This window comes from Carcharodon carcharias, chromosome 18 (genome assembly GCF_017639515.1).
Source record: "Carcharodon carcharias isolate sCarCar2 chromosome 18, sCarCar2.pri, whole genome shotgun sequence".
Classification (NCBI taxonomy): domain Eukaryota; kingdom Metazoa; phylum Chordata; class Chondrichthyes; order Lamniformes; family Lamnidae; genus Carcharodon; species Carcharodon carcharias.
In genome coordinates this window covers 38484732-38503944 of record NC_054484.1, presented here as the reverse complement: position 1 = coordinate 38503944, position 19213 = coordinate 38484732, and the positions used below count along the sequence as shown (strand labels likewise).

General features: G+C 39.7%; 1 protein-coding gene across 5 annotated transcripts in view; it reads left to right on the top strand.

Moving 5' to 3' along the window:
* The window catches only part of cblb (Cbl proto-oncogene B, E3 ubiquitin protein ligase), a 208143-nt gene that overhangs the window by 178403 nt on the left and 10527 nt on the right, over window positions 1–19213 (top strand). For 4 of the 5 annotated variants that reach the window (XM_041211043.1, XM_041211045.1, XM_041211046.1 and 1 more), the window contains 3 exons: window positions 10035–10114; window positions 11593–11727; window positions 15694–15837. In XM_041211043.1, the coding sequence (XP_041066977.1) occupies window positions 10035–10114; window positions 11593–11727; window positions 15694–15837 (359 nt within the window). The remainder of the gene's footprint in view (window positions 1–10034; window positions 10115–11592; window positions 11728–15693; window positions 15838–19213) is intronic. The other variant, XM_041211044.1, reaches the window with a different exon arrangement.

Below are 19213 nucleotides of genomic sequence, written 5' to 3'. Positions count from 1 at the left end.
TAGCAATATGAAATACATCAACACGATCTTCTCTGCTTTGGAACACAGAATTGCCTAGTTATTGTTGAGGCACCTGTAGGTTGGTTTTTAGCAGACATACAAACTTGTGCTGTCACCTTTTTTTAAGACCTGGGCTGCTAGGAGATTTTTAACCAGAAATTCTTGCCCATCAGTTTTGGTGAGGAAGAGCAGGTTTACTTTAGCTCACAGCTGACTGCATGAGACTCTTGTGTTGACAGCAAGTGACATCAGCATCAATATATAACAAACAGCACACTTCATTTTTGATATTGAATGCTCTACTTAAAATTAGCTTCACAATTTGTATTAACAAGTTTAAAAAGTTAAAATGATTTTCCTTATGTCATATGCAGTACTGAAAGTTCTAAATAACAGTACCTAAATGTAAAACTTATGGGACTTTATTTAATAATGATTTCCTACTATCCTACAATTGACTAAATGAACCTAACCTAATCTGACTTCTGCTTTTATCAAATTTTCTTGCTCTGTATCTGTGGTACTACAATCTGAATTTTTTTTTTCAAACCCCGATCAAAGATGCAATTAAAACAGTGGGTGGAAAATCACCATTCCATGTCCTTAAACTTGTAATGTAGAGCAAAAGGTAGATCTAGTTCTAGATAGAATTCACTTGGATTACCTAATGTATATGCCTAACTGGAGATGATAAAAAAATACATTCTAAAATGAATACTTAAAAGGCTTAAATAAAACTTATTGTTGGGCTGATTTTGGGAACTTCTTTACATTTAAAAGATTGTCAGGATTTTAATTTTAATCATATTTGCAGAATGTTGTCTGATCCTTGCCTGAATGAGTGATGAGAAATGCATGTTTTATTTTGAAAGTCACCCATTTAGCTTTCATTAAATGAGTTTCTGACAGGAAATTAATACAGAAGCAGGATTTTTTTTTTATTCATTCACGGGATGTGGGCTTCACTAGTTGGGCCAGCGTTTATTGTTCATCTCTAGTTGCCCTTGAGAAGGTGGTGGTGAGCTGCCTTCTTGAGCTGCTGCAGTCCATATGGTGTAGGTACACCCACAGTGCTGTTAGGGAGGGAGTTCCAGGATTTTGATCTAGTTACAGCGAAGGAATGGTGATATATTTCCAAGTCAGGATGGTGAGTGACTTGGATGGAACTTCCAGGTGGTGGTGTTCCCAAATGCTACCTGGAGTTGACCTACAGGTGGAAGTAATTGGATATGAATGCATCCAAAAGTACAAAGAGGAATTATTGTATTTAGAACTTTCAATTTTGAGTGTTTAACAGTTGAGGACTTATTTGTGTGTCTTGGACCTTATCTGTTTTAAGGGTTGAAGTGAGAATGTTCAGCAATTGACATAAAGAGCTTAGCAACATCAAGAATAAGTTTTTGGTTGATAAGCAGGAAACTAGAAAATATTTTTAAGTAAACCCATAAAACTGGAATGATTTTAGATTTGTAGTAGATGCATAGTATAAGATCAATATAATTCCTCTTTTCAACTTTACCCTTGCCTTTTAATGTTCCTTTGCGTCAAAGGCTGCTTAGCTCTGAATAATGCTGAGTGGGTGGGTTGTAAAATAATTTATGGGCTCTGAACAATGTTTTTCTATGGGCTCTGAACAATGTTTTTCTATGGAATGAATAGAAAGCACAATTCAGGCTACAACTTCTTGGGTGGGGTTGCTAAATTGAGCTTGTTTTATATGGGAGGCTGTTTTTCCAGTCAGTAAACAAGATTGTACACCTTGGTGTTCAGGCTTTGGCACTAGTCATCTTGTTGTCACTGCAACCCTTATATATATGAACATACATATAAATTAGGAGCAGGAGTAGGCCCCTCAACCCTTCGAGCCTGCTCCGTCATTCAATGAGATCCTGGCTGATCTGATTGTGACCTGTACTCCACATTTCCACCTACCTCCGGTATCCTTTCACCCCCTTTTTTATTACAAATCTACCTCTGCCTTAAAAATATGCAAAGACTTTGCTTCCACTGTCCTTTGAGGAAGAGAGTGCCAAAGATTCACAACCCTCTGAGAGAAAAATAATTCTCATCTCTGTCCTAAATGTGCAACTACTTATTTTTAAACAGTGGCCCCTAGTACTAGATTTTCCCACAAGAGGAAGCATCCTCTCCACATTGATCCTGTTAAGGCCCCTCAGGATCTTATATGTTTCAATCAAGTCACCTCTTACTCTTACAAACTCCAGTGAATACAAGTCTAGCCTGTCCAACCTTTCCTCATAAGACCAATCCAATTCAGGTATTAGTTTAGTAAACCTTCTCTGAACTGCTTGTAATGCATTTACCTCCCTCCTTAAATAAGGAGACCAATAATGTACACAGTACTCCAGATGTGGTCTCACTAATACCCTGTATAACTGAAGCATAACCTCTCTACTTTTGTTCCGGTGGGATGGGCTTCACTTCAACTGTGCTGGGACCAGTTTCCTGGCGAATGGAATAACTAGGGCTTTAGAGAGGGCTTTAAACTAAATGGGGGTGAAGGGTTCTGGAGAAGGGATAAGTAGCCTTACAAAGCAAAAGGATATGGCAGCATTGCAGGGCAGCTATTTAGGTAATGATACCCAGAGTGTGACAGCAAGGGACAGAGTGTACAAACATAAAAAAACAGCAGCAAATAGGGTTAAAGGGGGAAAAAGTGGTAAAAAGGCAAAATTAATGGCTCTTAACTTAAATACATGTAGTATTCAGAACAAAATAAATGAATTAATGGCACAAATAGAGTTTAATGGGTATGATCTTATAGCCATTACAGAGACATGGTTACAAAGAGATCAAAGCTGGGAACTAAATATTCAGGGATATGTGACTTCGAAAGGACAGGCAGGAAGGAAAGGATGGTGGGGTAGCTTTGTTAGTACGAGGTGGAATAAGTATGACAGCAAGAAATGATCTTGGATCAGAAGATGAGGAATCCATATGGGTGGAGGTAAGAAATAACAAGGGGAAGAAGACACTGGTGGAAGTAATCTATAGGCCCCCTAACAGTAGCTATGCTGTAGGACAGAGAATAAATCAGGAGATAATGAGGGCATGTAAAAAAGGCAGTTTATTAATCATGGGTGACGTTAATCTTCATGTAGATTAGGAAAATCAAATTGATAGAGGTAACCATGAGTAAGAATTCATAGTGTATTTGGGACAGTTTTCTAGAACAATATGTTGTGGATCCAACCAGGGTTCAGGCTATTTTGGATCTGGTAATGTGTAATGAGGCAGGTTTAATAAATGATTTCACAGTAAAAGATCCCCTATGAAACAGTGACTGTGGCATAGTGGAATTTAGCATTCAATTTGAGGGTGAGAAACTTAGCTCAGAAACATCTGTGCTAAACTTAAATAACGGCAATTACAAAGGAATGAGGGCAGAGTTGGCTGGAGTGGACTGGGAAAGGAGTTTAGCAGAAAAGACAGTTAATGAACAATGGCAGATGTTTAAGAAAATGGTTCGTGACTCACAACAAAGATATATCCCAGTGAGGAAGATGGATTGTAGGAAGGGGATAAACCAACCATGGTTAACCAAGGAAGTTAAGAGTAGTGTCAAAATGAAAGAAAAAACACACAATGTGACAAAGATTAGTGGTAAGCCAGAGGATTGGGAAAGTTTTAAAAACCAACAGAAGATGAACAAAAAAAAAATAAAGAGGGGGAAAATAAACTTTGAGGGTAAACTAGCAAGTAATATAAAAAAGGACAGTAAGAGCTTCTTTAAATATATAAAAAGGAAAAGAGAGACCAAAGTGAATATAGGCTATTTACTGAATGAGGCTGAGAAAATAATAATGGGGAACCAGGAAATGCCAGAGGAGTTGAATAAATACTTTGCTTCAGTCTTCACAGTAGAAGGCACTAGAGAAAAAGTACTAGGGAAATTAATGGGGCTAAAGGCTGATAAGTCCCCTGGACCTGATGGGTTGCACCCAAGGATATTAAAGGAAATTGTTGCAGAGATAGTGGATGCACTGGTAGTAATCTTCCAAGAGTCCCTAGATTCTGGAAATGCCTCAGAGGATTGGAAAACTGCCAAAGTAACACCCTTATTCAAAAAGGGAGGGAGAGAAAAAACAGGTAACTATAGGCCAGTTAGCTTAAAATCTGTCGTTGGGAAAATGTTAGAGGGATGTAATAGCAGAGCATTTAGAAATGCATAATTTAATCAAGCAGAGTCAGCATGGCTTCATGAAGGGGAAATCCTGCCTGACAAGTTTATTAGAATTCTTTGGGGAGGCAATAAACAGGATAGATAAAGAGGATCCTGTAGATGTAATATATTTGGATTTCCAAAAGGCATTCGATAAGATACCACACATAAGGCTACTTAATAAGGTAAGAGCCCATGGTGTTGGGGGTAGTATATTGGCATGGATAGAGGACTGGCTAACTAATAGAAGACAGAGAGTTGGGGGGGCATTTTCAGGATGGCAACCTGGAACTAGCGAAGTGCCACAGGGATCAGTGCTGGGGCCGCAATTATTTACAATATATATTAATGACTTGAATAAGGGAAATTAATGTACCATCACCAAGTTTGCAGATGACACAAAAATAAGTGGGAAGGCAAGTGGCGAGGATGACACAAAGAGTCTACAGAAGGATATAGACAGGTAAAGTGAGTGGGCAAAAGCGTGACAGATGGAATATAATGTGGGAAAATGTGAGGTTATGCACTTTGGCAGGAAGAATAAAGGAGCTGAATGTTACGCAAGTGGAGAAAGACTGAAGAAATCTGCAGCACAAAGGGATTTGGGGGCCCTCGTGCATGAATCTCAAAAAGCTAGCATACAAGTTCAGCAGGTAATGGGTAAGAAAAATGGAATGTTGGCCTTTATTTCAAAGGGAATGGAGTATGAAAATAGGGAAGTCTTGCTAAAACTATACAAGACAGTAGTTAGACCACACCTAGAATACTGTGAACAGTTTTGGTCCCCTGATCTAAGGAAAGATATACTGGCATTGGAGGCAGTGCAGAAAAGGTTCATTAGGTTGATCCCAGATATGGAGGGATTTTCTTATGAGGAGAGGTTGAGTTGGCTGGGCCTGTACTCATTGGAGTTTAGAAGAGTGAGAGGTGACCTTTTTGAAACATAAGATTCTTAGGGGCTTGACAGGGTAGATGCTGAGAGGCTGTTTTCCCCTTGTGGGTGAGTGTAGGACCAGAGGGCATAATCTCAGAGTGAGGGGTCACCCATTTAAGACATAGATGAGGAGGAATTTCTTCTCTGAGGATTGTTAATCAGTGGAATTCTTTACTACAGAGGGCTGTAGAGTCTGGGTTGTTAAGTATATTCAAGGGTGAGATAGACAGATTTTCAATCAGTAAGGGAATCGAGGGTTATGGGGAGAAGACAGGAAAGTGGAGTTGAGGATTATCAGATCAGCCATGATCTCATTGAATGGCGGAGCAGACTCAATGGTCCAAATGGACTACTTCTGCTCCTACGTCTTATGTATTCAATTCCCCTCACAATAAAGGATAACATTCTATTAGCTTTCCTAATTACCTGCTGTACCTGCATGCTAGCCTTTGCACTAGGACCACTGGATCTCTCTGCATCTTAGAGCTCTACAACCTCTCACCATTTAGAAATATGCTTTTTTATTTTTCCTGCCAAAATGGACAATTTCACGCTTTCCCACATTATACTCCATTTGCCAGTTCTTTGCCCACTCACTTAACCTATCTATATCACTTTGTTTTTTTCATTCATTTATGGGATGTGGGTGTTGCTAGCTGGGCCAGCATTTATTGCCCATCTCTAATTGCCTTTGAGAAGGTGGTGGTGAGTTGCCTTCTTGAACTGCTGCAGTCCCTGCAGATACACCCACAGTGCTTTTAGGGAGTGAGTTCCAGGATTTTGACCCAGTGACAGTAAAAGAACAGCAATATATTTACAAGTCAGGGTGGTTCCCATCTGTCTGCTGCCCTTCTCCTTCTAGATGGTAGTGGTTGTGGGTTTGGAAGGTGCTGCCAAAGGAGCCTTGGTGAGTTTCTGCAGTGCATTTTATAAATGGTACACACTGCTGCTGCTGTTCGTTGGCGGCAGAGGAAGTGAATGTTTGTGGAAGGAGTGTCAATCAAATGGGCTGCTTTGTCCTGGATGGTGTCAAGCTTCTTGAGTGTTGTTGGAGCTGTACTCATCCAGGCAAGTGGAGAGTATTGCATCACACCCCTGACTTGTGCCTTGTAGATGGCAGACAGACTTTGGGGAGTCAGGAAGTGAGTTACTTGCCAGAGGATTCCTAGTCTCTTGACCTGCTCTTGTAGCTACAGTATTTATATGGCTAGTCCAGTTCAGTTCCTGGTCGGTGGTAACCCCCAACCTACTTTCCTACTTAACTTTTGAATCATCAGCAAATTTACCTTTGGTCCCTTCATCCAAGTCATTTATATAAATTGTAAAAAAGTTGAGGTCTTAGTACTGATCCCTGTGGCACACCACTCATTATTATCCTGCCAACCAGGATGTCTTTAATAATAGCCTTTAACATTTTCCCCAAAACAGATGTCAAGTTAACTGGCCTGTATTTTCCTTCTCTCTGCCTAACTCCCTTTTTGAATAAAGAAGTTACATTCACTATCTTCCAATTTAATGGAACCTTCCCCAAATATAGGAATTTTTGGAAAATTTCACTAGCCACTTGTTTTAAGACCCTAGGATGAAGTTGATTAGGACACAGGCACTCGTCAGCCCACAGCTCCAGCAATTTTCTCAATACCACTTCCCTGGCAATTGTAATTTTACTGAGTTCCTTGTATCCCCTGTAATGAAGAGCAATGCAAAATGCCAGTTCAATTCATCTGCTATCTTCTTATTTTCCAGTATTACTTCCCCAGACACTTTCTAAAGGTCCAACACTCACTTTGTTAACTCTCTTTTTTAAATATCTACAGAAACCCTTACTATCTGTCTTTATATTTGTAGCTAGCTTTCTCTTGTACCCTAATTTTTCCTTCTTTATCAATCTTTTGGTTATTCTTTACTTTTTTTTATATCCTGTCCAGTCTTCTGACCTACCACCCATTTTTGTGCAATTATATGATTTTTCTTTAGGTTTGATACTATCTCTAAACATTTTTAGTTAACCACAGATGATGGGTCCTCCACTTGGAATTTTTCTTTCTCGTTGGAATGTATCTATTTTCTGTATTCTAAAATATCCCCTTAAAAGTCTGCCACTGCATCTCTATTGACCTAACCCTTAACCTAAATTGCCAGTTCACCTTAGCTAGCTCTGCTTTCATGCCATTAATTGCCCTCATCCAAGTTTAAAATACTAGTCTTAGACCCACTCCTCTGAAAGAAAAATTCAGCCATATTATGATCACTGCTATTTAGGGATACCTTCACTATGAGATCATTAACTAATCCTATCTTATTGCGCAGTACCAGGTTTAGTATAGCCTGCTCTCTGGTTGGGGCCAGAATGTGCTGTTCTAAGAAACTATCCCAAAAACATTCTAGGAATTCCTCATCTAGGCTACCTTTGCCCAACTAATTTTCCCAATCTATATGCAGATTGAAATCCCCCATGATTATTGCCATATCTTTCTGACAAGCTCCCATTATTTCTTCCTTTATACCCTGTCTTACTGTATGGTTACTGTTAGGGGGCCTGTATTCCATTCCCTCAAGTGACTTCTTTCCTTTATCATTTCTGATCCCAACCCAAGCGTTTCTCCATTCTGGTTTCCTGAACATAGATCATTCCTCTAATGTGCTTATACCATTATTAATTCACAGAGCCACCCTCCACCTTTTCCTCGCTTCCTGTCCTTCCCAAATGTCATGTACCCTTCAATATTCATGTTCCAATCTGTGTCATCCTACAGCCATGTCTCTGTAATAGCTATCAGCGTGTACTTATTTATTTCTATTTGTGTTCTCAGGTCATCTGTTTTATTTTGAATGCTACATGCATTCAGATACAGAGCCTTTAGTTTTTGTCCTTTTATTATTTTTGTAACCTCTAGCCTTATCTGCTGATTTATTCTTAGATTTGTACTCCCTCCTTGTTCCTTTCTGTCACGGTCTGTTTATTAATACCTTTCTCTCTTGTCTTTTCTCTACTATTCGGTTTAATACCCTTTCTGCTTCCCTCGTTATGTGGCTCGCTAGAACACAGGCCTCAGCATGGTTCAGATGCAGACCGTCCCGATGCTACAGGCCCCACTTTCCTCAGTACTGGTGCCAGTGCCCCACAAACTGGAACCCGCTTCTCCCACACCAGTCTTTGAGCCACATATTTATCTCTCTAATTTTATGTACCCTATGCTAATTTGCACAGGGCTAAGCTAATAATCCAGAGATTAATCTCTTTGTCTATCTGTTGAGCCTCTTTGCTGCTCGACTTTCTCTAACCAGCCTCAGCTTTCCTATATAATGAAATCTGTGTTTCAATTTCTGCTTTGAACAAGGATTGAGGGATTTAATACAATTAAAAATAATTATATAGAATGCAAGTAATTTTCAGAATAAAAAACATGTTTATAAAGCTAAGCAATAATTGAAATGAATTTTGGCTTTTCTTTATAATAATTTGCACAATAAATTTATTTTGACAAAGTTTAAGTGTTTAGCTTTTACAGCCTTCCAACATTTTTGAAGTATTTCTAGCCTTTCACCCCTTTTGGACCAGCCCTGATGGCAAAATACATATAGATTAAAATTTTACTTTTGACTTAATTCCTCCCTCTTGAAATACAGTTGTAACTATTAAAATAGACTTATTTTCATAAACAATGAAGATTAATTATCCTTATAAGGCTTAGGAAGCTTACCTAGTCAGTAGGTGAATCATATAGTCAAGGCAGACTTCAGCTTCAATCCCCAGTTGTGCTGAGTTAGGTGATTTGAGTTAAGTGACTTAGACCAAGCTCCAGAGAGGATGCCACAATTAGTTTTGTCACCCCTTGTCTAAAAAGTGAAAAATCAGCTTTGAATCCTGATGGCTATCTTTAAATCCAAGTTGAAAGGAACAGTGAATGTATGGATATTGAGCGAGCACAGGATTGGCTTCAGCTGTGATGCTTCCAGAGTGAAATAATTCCCAGTGCTCACTCTCTAGATTCACTCATGAATCATGGCCAATTTGGTGAAATGCTCTGGGAACATGGGTTCGAATGTGTTTCCAACAGCTCTTGAACCATATCCAAACAAGGAAAGAATAGAGTGATATTGGATAGAAAACTAAATTAAAAAGAATTGAACAACTTGACAAAAATGCAAATTCTATTTCAGTGACATCAACAAGTTGAAGAGAGGTGTAAATAAGATTTAGGCGAAAAGTACCTTTGGAATGCTATGAAAAGTTAAAGCACAGTTCAATCCAAATGTTCATTTTACTTTACAATCAGTAGCTAAAGGACGTCATCTCCCAACAGATTCAAACCTTGGTCAGAGTTAAGGGATAGTATGTTAATCCACTACACTAGTTCCTGTAGATTTTGCATTTCAAAAGGGAATTAAACTCCTCTATTTTCCCTGTGCTTGCTGACATTTATTTATTTATTCTTTCATGGGATCTGGATGTCGCTGACAAAGACAGCATTTGTTGCCCATTCCTAACTGCCTTTGAACTGAGTGACTTGCACTTAGAGGACATTGTAGAGGGCAGTTAGGAGCTACATGTAGGCCAGACCAGGCAAGGATGGCAGATTTCCTTCCCTAAAGGACATTAGTGAACCAGATGGGTTTTTATGACAATCGATAATAGTTTCATGGTCACCAGTACTGAGACTAACTTTCAATTCCAGATTACTGAATTCAAATTCCAGCAGCTGCCATGGTGGGATTTGAACCCATTAGATTAGGCCTCTGGGTTACTAGTTCAGTGATGTTACCACTACACCACCATCTCCCCTTATTGATTTCTGATCCCCAATGTCTAAAATTTAAAATCATCATTCTTGTGTTTAAATTGAATTATTGCCTCACTCTCCTTATTTCTGTAACTTCCTCCTGTTTTATTTTTCATTTTCTTTAATTTTTCAGAGTATTTGAAAATGGACAGTGTGCTAATGGAACACCCAATAACACATCAGAAGCAAAGAAACCTAAAGCGTTGGAAATAGGTAAAATATATTTGATTTTAACTTTTTAATAAAATTATTTAAACAAATAAATTCAAATAAGCAAAAATATTAGCAATAATAAAACAACAAAATCTGTTCAAACACAGTGAGTACAGCTTGCCTTTTTATTATTTCCTGAAGAAATGATCCATGTGTTTGTGCTTTATGATCCATTTGTGCTTTAGAGTGAAACATGTTCTGCTTAAAAAGGAAATATTACCATATTTTCTTAATTTTTGCCCGTAATGTTGGTACTTGTTCCGATATAAAATATGAACATTTATCATCACAAGATTGAATTAATAATGATTAACAAACCTCCTCCAGCTCTACAACCATTGATAGCTAATGCCTTCAGCTGCCTCAGCTCTGGAAATATCACCACCCCCATCCTCTCCACCTTTTCCTTTAAGATGCTCCTTAAGACCTACCTCTTTGATCAAACATTTGGTCACCTATCTTAATATCTCCGTACATTCTTGGTATCAAATTGTGTTGATTCAATTTTGCAACATTAAAGGTGCAAGTTGTTGTATTATTTATTGAATAGTTTATTTGTTATTTGGGGTCAATGGGCAATGCAACAGATATTTTTGCCTACTGATCTTTCAATGCTTTGTTGTTGCCTGCTTAAGCACACTCTAAATTAAATGGAAAGGTTTCTCATTTTAATTCCCTGATCCAAGGATTTGCTCCTTTCTGATCCAAACACACTCTGGTTATGATCTTTTGGTTCCTCCACCAGGTATGTAGCTTAGATTAAGGTTATAGATTAGGGCTTAATATTGTTACACTGATCGTGATAAAATACTTACTTTCAGAATCCATGACCAGGGCAAAAAATGTTGATTGGCGATTATAGTGGTATATTAAAAGAAAATTGCAACCTATATTTCTTTATCTTTACAATCTGTTGCCCTTTGGCTCACTTTCTCAATAACTTGCACATTAGGGAAAGTTGTTCTTTGTCCATCTCAAAACCTTGTACCTGTTAAATGAGTACTGTTATATAATTTACTGTTTTCAAAAAATGTATGTTTCTCTAAAAAGGCAAATGTGATGTGACAGTGTGACACTAAGCTATTCAGATTGTGTTCTGTCTCCTGGCTGTGCAGTTTTAATGATTTCAGCCAGAACAGAAGTTGGGATGCTACAATTGACCCCGCTAACTTTGGGCTAGATTGTAAGAAAATCAACCAGGGCTCTCATTCTTTCCTGTATGAAAAGTGCATTGGGTTGGATGTCTGAAGATGTAGTTAGGTTTAACAATGGTATCTTCTATGGCTGAATAGTCTTCTTGCACTCCCCTTATAGGCTCCTGCATAAGGAAAGGTCACTCAGGAGCTGCCAGCGCCTTTGGAATTATTGTCCAATAAAATGCTGAACCTTTAGGAAACGAGGGAAGAAAATTAATATAAAATGGCATTTTGCACTGAATGTTATGGTAAATGAGGTAAATATGTTTCTGGTATTTTCAGATGATATTTTTGAGATGCCGATTGTTGCAGCTCCCTTACCACCAGCTCGACTTCCAGCAAGAGACAGCCAAAAACCCAGTTGCTCCTCTCTGAACAGAACACCCTCTGATTATGACCTTCTAGTTCCTCCTCCAGGTACATAGATAAGGATTCAGTATCATTACTTTGATTATGGCTACATAAATACTTATTTTCAGAATATATGAGAGGCAGTAAAATCAGATTATTGGCAATTTTAATGGTATTGAATCAATCATTCCATTTATTAAATGTCACAGAAACTACTTCCCATTATCACAGAATCTCACAGTGCAGAAGAGGCCCTTCAGCCCATCGAGCTGCACCGACACGTGAGAAACACCTGACCTACCTACCCAATCCCATTTACCAGCACTTGGCCCATAGCCTTGAATGTTATGACGTGCCAAGTCTCATCCAGGTGGTACTTAAAGGATGTGAGGCAACCCACCAGCCTCCCAGGCAGCACATTCCAGACTGTCACCACCCTCTGGGTAAAAAAGTTTTTCCTCACATCCTCCCCTAAACCTCCCGCCCTCACTTTGAACTTGTGCCCCCTTGTGACTGACCCTTCAACTAAGGGGAACAGCTGCTCCCTATCCACCCTGTCCATGCCCTTCATAATCTTGTACAACTCGATCAGGTCGCCCCTCAGTCTTCTCTGCTCCAACGAAATCAATCCAAGTCTATCCAATCTCTCTTCATAACTTAAATGTTTTGTCCCAGGCTCCTGGTGAATCTCCTCTACACCCCCTCCAGTGTAATAACATCCTTCCTATGATGTGGCGACCAGAACTGCACACACTACTCCAGCTGTGGCCTCACCAAGGTTCTATACAACTCCAACATGATCTCCCTACTTTTGTAATCTATGCCTTGATTAATAAAGGCAAGTGTCCCATATGCCCTTTTCACCACCCCACTAACATACCCCTCTACCTTCAGAGATCTATGGATACACACGCCAGGGTCCCTTTGTTCCTCAGAACTTCCTAGTGTCATACCGTTCATTGAATACTTCCTTGTCATATTGAAACTCTTTCCCTGAGACTTATTTGGCTCAGTCTCTAACAAACACACTTTCTTTTCTAGCTGAGGGGCTGGAAAAAATTTTTTAATTGAATATTCCTGAAATGTTCAGACCTTAGAGTGAAGGTGGAGCATCTGTAGGCACAGGTTTGAATGTCTGTTTCCTGGTCAGATCACCTGAGGCTCAAAGCCTCCATGTCTTCCTCCCCACAAAGGAAAGTTCTAGATTCTTGAGTTCTCTTATCACTAGCCTTGCATAGGTATCAGGTGAGGCACTACCACTTAAGTTGGAGATTGGTAAAGTTCATAGTCCTGGCTGCAGATGAATGTTTTGTTGACTTACCATAATAGATACTGGTAATTGTTGCTCACAATCAAGAGTCTTGCTGAAAGAGTTTGCAACAGCCTATGGAAAAAAATATAAGGTTTTAAAGTTTTTTTAAAAGAAGTTAGTGCTCTAGTAAAGATCACATGTAGGTTCCTAGATCAGACAAAAGTGTTGATATCATGGCGTATAGAAAACAAATTGCTAAGCTAGCACAGTAAGCTGTACTGGAGTGCAGTACATTTAAAACAGTTATAAAGCTACGTTTTTGGACAGAATGAACAGTTAAACTTTAGAAATAATTGATACAATATTGTGAGTAGTATTTTTAAATATGATTTTCTCACTAGATTTTCCCTTAAGTTTTTCTCCTCAGCACCCCTCCTTACCACTTTGCTGGACACAGATTCATGAAAAATGTTCTTAAGTAACCATTCTTCCAAGTGTGAGCCTTGACAACAATTGTTAGCATGAATTTCCATGGTAGAGTGCATCACTGATCACTCCAGTCCTGTCCACAGATGTCTGGTTCCAGTAGCTGTGTGTGGCTGGCAGTAGTGTTTTTCTACCTCGAGTACTAATGGACATCGTAGTTCCTCTATTTGCATCTAGCTTGATATCAGCTAATCCAACACAGATTAGGGAACAAGCTTGAGACCTATTCTGATCTTTTTGGTTCAACTATTCATTCACCAATTTTCTGGACTACCGAGTTCAGTAAGATAGAAAAAAAACCTGAGCATTATGAGCAGAAACCAGAACATCTGCTACATGCTTCCTCCCAGTTTTCTGTCATGAAGGCCTTTCTGGAATTATGTTCCACAGGAATTTGCAATCTTCTAGCATTTTGTATGTGCTGCCATTTTAGTGCATGAGACTACAACTAAGGACTGACTAGCCATGTCACACCCACCCTTTACAGCTGATGATAAGTGAAGGGGCTGGAGGAGGGAGAACCTTGCTGTTTTGGTTCTTCCTTCTTCCTCCACCCACTCTTGTGCCACTAAAGCCAATTGTAGCACTCCTTTTGCTGCCCTGCCTGAGACCTGCTAACAATACAAAGACCAGAGATCAGACTGGGTACTTTCCTACTTTGAGTCAGTATCTCACCAAGTTACCCATTGAACCATTTGTGGAGTCCCAGACATAATAATCATGATTATGTTGAACATTGTCTTTACGTTTTATTTAGTCTGTTCTGCTGATTTAGTACTTTTGTTTGAATGAAGACTGCTGATAATGCTGCAGGATACAAGGTTGCCTGGCTTGCTGTGGCTGACGGTCATCTGAAGCTAAATTAACAGTTGAATGATCATTAGCACAAGATTTCCATCATTTCAGGCTCAGTGTATTTTCCTAGCTAGTGCCTGGAATAATATGATCAGTACATGCTGATTAAACAAATATATTTTAAGGCCAAATCAACAAAAGCAATGGAAGAAGAAAAAGGTCATTATTCCTTTCAACAATTTAAGGTTCAGAAGATGCCCTGATTGGTCATTCTTTAATAGCCTTTTAAGTGGTTATAGATTCCCTTAAATGTTTTCCAATGTTTCAGCATCTTTGAGGAATGCATCTTTGTAATGCGATAGATGGGCTTTGAAGGGAGTGCAGCATAGATTTACTGGAGTGATACTTGGACTCCAAAGATTAACATAGGAAAAATTACACAAACTAAGTTTGTACTCCCTGGAATTTACAAGATGAAGGGTAATTTTATTGATGCTTTCAAGATATTAAAGGGAACTGATAAGGTAGGTGGAGAAAAATTTTCCACAGGTTGGTGAGACTAGAGTTAAGGAACACGTCCTAAAAATTAGAGCTAAACCTTTCAGCATTGAAATTAGGAAGCAGTTCTGCATGAAAAGTGTAACAATTGTTTGGAACTTTTTCTGCAAATGCCAGTTGATGCTCAGTCAGTTGTTAATTTTAAATCTGCGATTGATAGATTTTTGTCAACCAAAGATATTAAGGGATATAGGGCAAAGGTGGGTGAATGGAGTTAGGGCACAGATCTGCCATAATCTTATTTAATTGATGGAACAAGCTACAGGAACCAAAAGGCCTACTCCTGTTCCTAGGTATGAAAAACCTTCGAGTGAGACATTGAAGGGGAAATTTGTCTCATGTCAGAAATCTGCAGCAAGTGGGCGGTGCACCTGCAACATTCACCCAAACATGAGGACCTAAGGCTTGCTGGAAATTGGGCCTCAGGCCTCTTCTGCACAATATTGTTGTTGGCTCCTTGGGTGAATGTTGCAGATGCACTGCCCACTTATCGCAGATTTCTGGCATGAGACAAATTTCCCCTTCAGTGTCTCACTCGAAGGTTTTTCATACCTAGGAACAGGAGTAGGCTCTTTGGTTCCTGTAGCCTGTTCCAGTTTAGCAGTTGGCACACCTCTAGGTGGGATTTGAGACAGGAGATGGTGCCTGGAAATTTGTGTGTCTCCCCGTAACTTCTATGTTTTACCCAAAAATTGACCACGAAAGGAAGCATTTTTCCTCCACAAATATTAAACCATTTATTTTGATGTACTGTGCAAAATCAGCACCTGGTTTTTTGTTGGAAACTAAGTGACTGTTAACTGCTAATCTCCAATTGTCCTTGGTAGATTTCTGGGAACCCTTTTGAATTTGAGGTTATTAATTTTAAAACTTTTATGTTGTTTAGGTCTGTATATCAATGAGAAGCCTTGTTTGGCTTAAGTTTCTGTGTTTTTTGCCAGCAGGTGATAATGTATTTGAGAGCCTTCCTCCCTCATTGCCTCCACCCCCGCCGCCTGTACGAGTCAGCCTCCCTGATCTGCCCAGATCCTCTGGCTCAGGCAGCAGACCCACATCTGGCCATGATCCGTTCCATTTCAGTGCAGGTAATCCAACTTTCTGTAGGTTATGATTGTATTGTGTATATGGAATAAAGATCAGTTGCTGAATGTGGTTGTCTAAATATACTGAGAACTTTTAGAGTATATTGTTGGTTTGTTGAGACATATCAGAGTACCAGCAATCAGCTTTTTTTTAAGTTCAAGTTGCGCAGTTTAGTTCTCTTGAAATATTTTTAATAATGTCAAACTCCTGTGACATTAACACAGCGGGAGTGAACACCAAGTGGAATCATCAGGCAAAAAATAATTAGGAGGGTTGAAGATAATTGGACCAGAGCGCCCAGCTGTAATTCAGTCCCCATTTTAAAGTGTTGCATTCCGTCTTTCTACTCCCATTATAAAGCCTTGTGTCCGCATTTATAGTGGAAGTCAGTTATGTAAGCTGGTACCACTTTAATTATACCCTAACCAGTGGTGACATTGCAGCATCTCCACTAAGGAGAGTATGTGGTATAACATGACAAGCTTATTCAACCAGTTTCCATTATAAATGTGATGTAGGAATTTATTATTGAAGATGTTGGCAGGGAGTGTATAAAGATGTAAGATTTTCAATGTGCCATCTAAGTACTGAATATGTCTATGGAATTCCATATCTTCCTGTAAGTTTTTATTTGCTTCCCTTGTCCTGATCCCCTGCCTGACTATGCTATCTACTTCAGCTTCCACTTGTGCTCTTGTTTGACCTACCAGGCTGCTTTCAAAAATAGGCACTCCCAATAGGGCTGACTGGCTTACTTCTAGCAATGAGCCTGAGCACAGTTCATTAGCTTAGAGTGTGAATTCAAATCTGATCTCATCCAGTGCTGTACTCTTTGGGCTGCAAGTATCACAATATAACTATGATATTTAACAGTCAGTAAATTGTGTTTCTTGAAGTCTTCACAAGCAGCCACACCAATTTGACTTTTAGTTTTGTATATTTCAGAGCCAGGATCATTTGAAAACAATTAGTCATAGAGTTTTACAGCATGGAAAGAGGCCCTTCGGCCCATCGTGTCCACGACTGTGCCTTGCAAACTCTCTAGCACATCATTGAATTGTGGTAATTTAAACTAGGCTCCATTCTTATTGAAAGAATGTAGAAGAAAGTTATTTATTAATTACAGATTTATTAATTACTTCAATCTTTTTTTGTACTTGAGTTGTTTGCTATTGCCAGCTTCATCAGTTTTTCCAAACGTGTTTTTACTGAGCACTTCAAAAGTGGTTGCATTATATTGCATTGCTCAGCTTGTATCAGATATCTTATTCAGTTTGCAACTTCTGCTTGAAAACTGTTTAATTCAATTTTCTTTTGTTGAAAAGTGCATTATTTTCAGGTGTATTAATACTCTGCCATTAAAGAAAATTGGTTTGATCTTCAAGTAATATCTTATTCAGCCAGGTGCTAGTGACATTTGCAATAAGGCAGGCGCTTGTTGATTTAGGTTATATATGGGAAAACATTATAAACAAGGATGATCATAGTTGTTTGAAATTGTATTGCCATTCTGTTAAAAGCATCTACTGTAAATCTTCGTGGATACCCCTCAACTCGTTCAAAAAAAATTTTAGTGGGGAGGGCATAAACAGGAACATGCAGAAGTTTTTCCTACAGTTGGAGATTCATATTACATATAGGGGCATACTCTGCTTCTGAGTTAATCATTTGTATGATTGTCAAAAGAAGTTGGCTTAATTCCAGTTATTAGTAGTGTAATTAATATGCTAATTGATCACCTCATGTTAAGCTATGAATCACCAAACGAATTACTTTGTTTAACATTAGCAGAACAATATAAGGAAAAGGCAAGAGCAACAAATTGCCATTTGACTCAGTTCTCTTGAACTTGAACAATCTAATGTCCAACTGGAGTTTGAACTTTTATAAATCTCTTAATATCTGGCAGTTTTTTTAATGGGAAAGGTAAATGGCAGGCTGGCCAAGAGGGCACTGGAATAGTTAAGTATAGAGGTAATAAAAGCATAGATGAGGGTTTCAGCAGAAGATAAGTTGATCCAGGGCAGAGATCAGATACTACAGAGGTAGAAGAAGGGGATCTTTGTGATGGAGGAGATTATGGAGTTGCAAGCTAAGCTGCATCAAATAAAATGCCAAGGTTGTGAACAGTCTGGTTCAGCCTGAGACAATGGCTGGTGAGGTGGAGATGGTTTGGTGGAATTGGTGAAGAGCTTCTAGAATTTGTGGCTGGGCCGAAGACAATCCCTTGGGTCTTTGAATCTCTTTCCGATATTTGTAGCTTAACTACAGCCTTGTTATTCCCAATGAATATAGTTCTTTATCAACAGGCAAAGCAGGACCTAGAAAACTTTGCTGTTCCACAGCTCATATGTTTAATTCATCACCCAGTAATAAAAGATGGAGCATTTATGTTTGACTTCTCCAAATACTTGCACGCAATTTGTTAGTTCTTGTCACTGTGTCAAAAGGTTATGGCTTCAAGCCCCACTTCAGTATTTGAACACACAAATCAGCCTGACTCTCCAGTGCAGGGCTAGTGGAATGCTGCATTATTTGATGTTTTGTTCTTCAGCGGAAACTTTAATCCAGTCCCTGTTTGTATGCTAAAGGTCCCATAGGACTATTTAAAAAAAATATGGACCTTCAAAAGTCATTTTGGAAGCAAACAACTAGTCCTTCAGAAGTGCAGGCAAAAAGAGGACCCAGAGGCAGGCAGCACCTCGAAGAACAGATGAAGAAGACCCGGAGGCAGGCAGCAGCACCTAGAGGAGCGGGTGAAGAAGACCCGGAGGCAGGCAGCAGCACCTAGCGGAGAGGGTGAAGAGGATCCAGAGGCAGGCAGCAGCACCTAGCGGAGAGGGTGAAGAGGATCCAGAGGCAGGCAGCAGCACCTAGCGGAGAGGGTGAAGAGGATCCAGAGGCAGGCAGCAGCATCTAGAAGAGCAGGTGAAAAGAGGACCTGGAGGCAGGCAGCAGCATCTAGAAGAGCGGGTGAAAAGAGGACCTGGAGGCAGGCAGCAGCATTAGCAGAGCAGGTGAAAAAGACCCAGAGGCAGGCAGCAGCACCTAGCAGAGCAAGCAAAAAGAAGACCCAGAGGCAGGCAGCAGCACCTAGAGGAGCGGGTGAAAAAGACCCAGAGGCAGGAACATCTAGAGGAGCGGGTGAAGAAGACCCGGAGGCAGGCAGCAGCACCTAGCGGAGCAGGTGAAGAGGACCCAGAGGCAGGCAGCTGCATTAGCAGAGTGGGTGAAGAAGACCCGGAGGCAGGCAGCAGCGCCTAGCAGAGTGGGTGAAGAAGACCCAGAGGCAGGCAGCAGCACCTAGCAGAGCAAGTGAAAAGAGGAACCGGAGGTGGGCAGTAGTGCCTAGAGGAGCGGGTGAAAAAGACCCAGAGG